The 4,348-nt window shown below is 43.6% G+C and overlaps 1 protein-coding gene across 2 annotated transcripts in view; it reads right to left on the reverse strand.

Annotated features, from left to right (window-relative positions):
- Window positions 1-4,348, reverse strand: part of TSPAN14 (tetraspanin 14) — a 111,841-nt gene that overhangs the window by 6,973 nt on the left and 100,520 nt on the right. The window contains exons 7-9 of one of the 2 annotated variants that reach the window (XM_019502299.1): window positions 3,772-3,816; window positions 3,157-3,276; window positions 2,398-2,836 (exon numbers count right to left, since the gene is read on the reverse strand). In XM_019502299.1, coding sequence (XP_019357844.1) covers window positions 2,813-2,836; window positions 3,157-3,276; window positions 3,772-3,816 — 189 coding nt within the window. In that variant the 3' untranslated portion in view covers window positions 2,398-2,812. Of the gene's footprint in view, window positions 1-2,397; window positions 2,837-3,156; window positions 3,277-3,771; window positions 3,817-4,348 lie in introns of those variants that run through there. The other variant, XM_019502298.1, reaches the window with a different exon arrangement.

Raw genomic sequence — 4,348 nt, forward strand, 5'->3', positions numbered from 1 at the left:
TGGTAAGTCTGAGGGAGGAACAGGCATGGGGGAGGGAAGGGGCATGGCAGGGCAGATCGAGGCTCCCATGGTGAGAGAGGGAGTGGGGCAGGGGCAGGTGCTGCAGAGCCAGGGAGGTGAATGCAACCCTGGGCCTGGGAGCAGGATGGAACTGTGGGAGGCTTGTCCAGGGGGTGTAAAGCACATGCCACCTATGCTTCCCTCAGTGGTGCACATAATGGCAGAGACCCACCCCCCCTCCTAACTCCTGTGGATGAGCACTTACAGATCAATACCACTCCAGGCCCCAGGGTCCTATTCACCACCCTGGCTGGGCAGCGCCTGCCCCACTCCCTCCCTCACCATGGGGACCTTGATCTGCCCCACCACACCCCTTCCCTCCGCCCCCCTCCCATGCCTCTTCCTCCCACAGACTTACCAGCAGGATGCTGCTGTCCAAGCTGCCAGGTTGCATTCCTGCGAAGCAGTTATTGGATTGGTATTGGCCAATAAGGCTGGTTAATAATTGGCTATTGGTACTGGCCAAGAAAATCTTTAAATCAGTGCACCCCTAACACAGTTCCAACATCAAGGTGAAGGTACACAGGTTCCAAATGGGAGTGTGGAGGGACAAGATCCAAGAGCAGGGCCGGGGCTTGGGGCAGTATTCTTACCCACACTGGGAACTCCACTGTCCTATCTAAGCTGTTGCTACCAGTTTGCATGCTTTCCACCCCCCTAACCTTCTTGCTCTTAAAGCACCAGCTGCTGGGGGACTGTTTTGGTTCTCCCAGCATTGCAATGCTGCCATGGCATGGAATTCACAGAGATTGGGCAATTCCAACACCTCTCCTAACTTAGCACCTGAGACGGGTGTCACTCTCACCCATCCCTAGTTATGCTACTGGACAGAAAGAAGAGATTATTACTACAAGCTTCACACCAGCACAGCGAGCACCAACTTTTTTGTGAGATGGGCCACAAGTTGGCCCCACACTTTCCCTGAATTCCATTTGCATTCCTTTCCCCTATACAATCTATTGCTCTGCTTTCTAACCAAGATGCTGCTCTGCTTTCTGCTTCCCATCCTATACTCCCTGCCTGATCTGCTGCTCTGCTCCCTGCCCTATCTATTTTATGCAGGCTCAGGCTCGGGGGTGATCTGGTGGCTGCCTATAAGTTTATAAGGAGTGCTCACCAGTATCTGGGGGAACATGTGTTCACCAGAGCACCCCAAAGGATGACACGGTCGAACGGTCACAAACCCCTCCATGAACATTTCAGGCTGGACATAAGGAAGAACTTCTTTACTGTTCAAGCCCCCAAGGTCTGGAATAGACTGTCTCCACAGGTGGTTTAAGCACCTACTCTGAACACCTTCAAGAGACATTAGGATGCTTATCTTGATGGGATCCTATGACCCCTGCTGACCTCCTGCCCCTGGGGCAGGGGGCTGGACTCTTAAGATCTTCCAAGGTCCCTTCCAACCCTAATGTCTATGAAATCTATTAAATTTGTCACTGTGTTGTTTGTCCCCTCCCTAATCTGCCATGTGCCACACGTGAAACCAATCTGTTCCACCTGTGGCACATGTGTTGCAGGTTGGCCAGTCCTGCCCTAGCGGGTGCTATTTAGTTTAGGTAAGACATTACTAGAAAAAAACCAACAAATTCAAAGGAATTTGGCATACTGTAACAAAAAATGATCTGGGGTTTCAGGGACTGGTTTAAGTGATATGATTAAGAACTAAATATTCAAAGATTACTTTGTCAACTCTTACATGCAATGCATAGAAGCTCTCAATCAACTGAACAAATATAAAATACCATGCACAGAGGATTTAGAACCCTGGAAAAAGGTTAACAAAGAGAAATATATATATAAAAAAAATAAGTAAGTGCTCTGTCAGGAGAATATATTTCCCAACACAGGCTGCTGACAGACATGGGGTGGGGAAATTGAAATGACAAACCCTGCTCTCCCCACCAAAAAACCCAGAGCTTTACCAGAAGAGGAAGTGTGTTGTTTGACCCAGCTCCCCAGAATCTGTATAAATTGGATACTTCAGCAGGGCTTTTTGGCACTTTTATCTAAAGCCAATTCCATCAGTTTAGATAAAAACACCAAAAAGCCCTGCTGAAGTGTGCGACCTATACAGACATTGGACAAGCCAGGTCAAACTAATGCAGTGCCTCTTCTGGGCATGTGCTGCACTTGGCCTGTGGGCACACCAAGCTTAAAGTGATGGGGGGGTTTCACATCTCTAAGCAGCCACAGTGCCTACCAACAGAAACAAATGGAAGCCTTGTTTCACACTACAAAACTAGCACAAAAGATCTGCGGGGAGGGGTGGGGGGCAATGTCGCCAAGCAGAGAAATTGGCTAATGGGTCATTCTAGTATTCTGTGAGGTTCCTTGACAGTTAATGAAGCTACTAGTCCAGTTAAAACCTCTTTATTTTTTTCTTATATATTTTCATTTAGTATATTTAGCTTTTCCGCTTATTTTGCCAAAAATATTGAGAGAGAGGGTATATCAACAGGCAAATAAAACTGTGCGTGCAAACAAACAAACACACCAAAAAAAAAAAAAAATCAACGGAACTACAACTGGAGCAAGGTCCACAAGGGAAAGAGTTTGGGTCGATAAAACAAGATATTTTACTTTGGATTTTGGTTGTTTTCATGCAGTAACAGACTTAGGCACAGTGCTGGCAGAAGCCCAGCAATATTCCTCCCCAGAACTCTGCTGAGACTACATCTTCATCGTGATCAGAAACATCACTCTGCTATTTGTATCTTGGTTTCGCTTGAAGAGAGATTGCCAGTTTGGTTCATGTGTGCCACATGGCATGCCACTGTCATAGTCCCAAGAGAGGAACATGTAAACTCCAAGAATGAAAAAAGCATTTTTGCCTGTGACAAAGACAGGCATAAACATAGGTCTACAGCAACAAGATTCTCTGGCTGAGAAATTAAAATTAAATTGGATGCAATTTCACCCTACAGAAACCTTTGATCTTGGATTTTTGCCATGTTGTTCTCATGAAACAGAGCCAAGATATGAAAGTTTCTATTTTATTTTTTTGTAAATGTTTTTCCTGTCCTCAATCCCTATGTCTTAGGTAAAGATCCTGAACCTGAAGCTTTTAAATGTAGCAGTAGTAAAATAACTGACCTGTAGCAATGAGATTGCTATGAATACTCCTGCAACAATGTAGATGTTTCTTGGTAGCCAGGCTTCAAGAGCAGGGATACAACCCTTGGTGAAAATTAAGTTATCCCATTTATTTTTACTCTGAGCAGGAAAGACAAAGGGTAAATGTAAGCAAAAATGTAACATGGTCTCTAACAGCACATTGTTTCTGTGAGGCTAAAACTGATAGATCTAGTGTTTTTTAAAGGAATCCAAAAGAACTTAAGTCAGAGGCTGTAAACCATCATGCACTGTCTCAAGCTTTATGAATCTGTCCATTTTTTTAATGTTAAATTGGGTATGTAAAAGCTTCAGATAAGTATTCAAAAGTTTCAATATTTGTCTGAGATGTGCATCTTTCTTCCACCAGCACTACCTCACCTTCTTTACTCATCCTATGAAACAGACCCCACTCTCTCCCTGCTTCCTCCTCCAACTCCTTCATACAGTTATCATTCCTTAGCAATTTATAACTGTTACAGATTCTGTATACACATCTTTTAATTTCTCAGATTAAAAAAAGATAAGATACACGCTTTTTTGAAAAATAACAGCCATTAATTAGAACCATGAATGCTGTCGGCAGCAAATGCTCACCTGCATTCTGATGTCATATCCACACTGTGTATTCACAACCTTTTGCTGGAAAATAAGAAAGTTAAAACATTTATTCAATTCTATCAGCTCAAGTTCCCAGTAAGATTTTTTTTTCCAGGTGACTCGCACCCAAACTAAAATCAATACCAAGTAAAGGGAAACTTTTAAAGAATTTTATAAAAATAGCAAAGAATTGTCAGAAGATCAGCACGATCCTGACATGTGAAGTGTACAGATATGACTCCATTTCCTTTTAGGCTTCTTACAACCTTACAAACCTGTTGCTTGTGTCCCTCAGCATTAATCAAGGCTACCCAGCACCAGAGAATAATGCACTTGTACTGCCATTCTTCAAATACTACTTAAAAGCCGTACACCATGCATGAACAAGCATCCAACTCCTCAACCACTATTTTCACATAAGCTTCCTGATTTCTGCTTTATGAGATGCTACATAGTGTTTCAGCCTATAACATCTGAATATTGTGGGCGACAGAAAACAAAATGTATTTATTTATATATACATATATATAAGCCTGGCTCTTGGCTGCGGGGGCTGCCTGTCCCTTTTTCAGGC

This window comes from Gavialis gangeticus, unplaced genomic scaffold, assembly GCF_001723915.1.
Source record: "Gavialis gangeticus isolate Ggan-Ray unplaced genomic scaffold, GavGan_comp1, whole genome shotgun sequence".
Lineage (NCBI taxonomy): Eukaryota > Metazoa > Chordata > Crocodylia > Gavialidae > Gavialis > Gavialis gangeticus.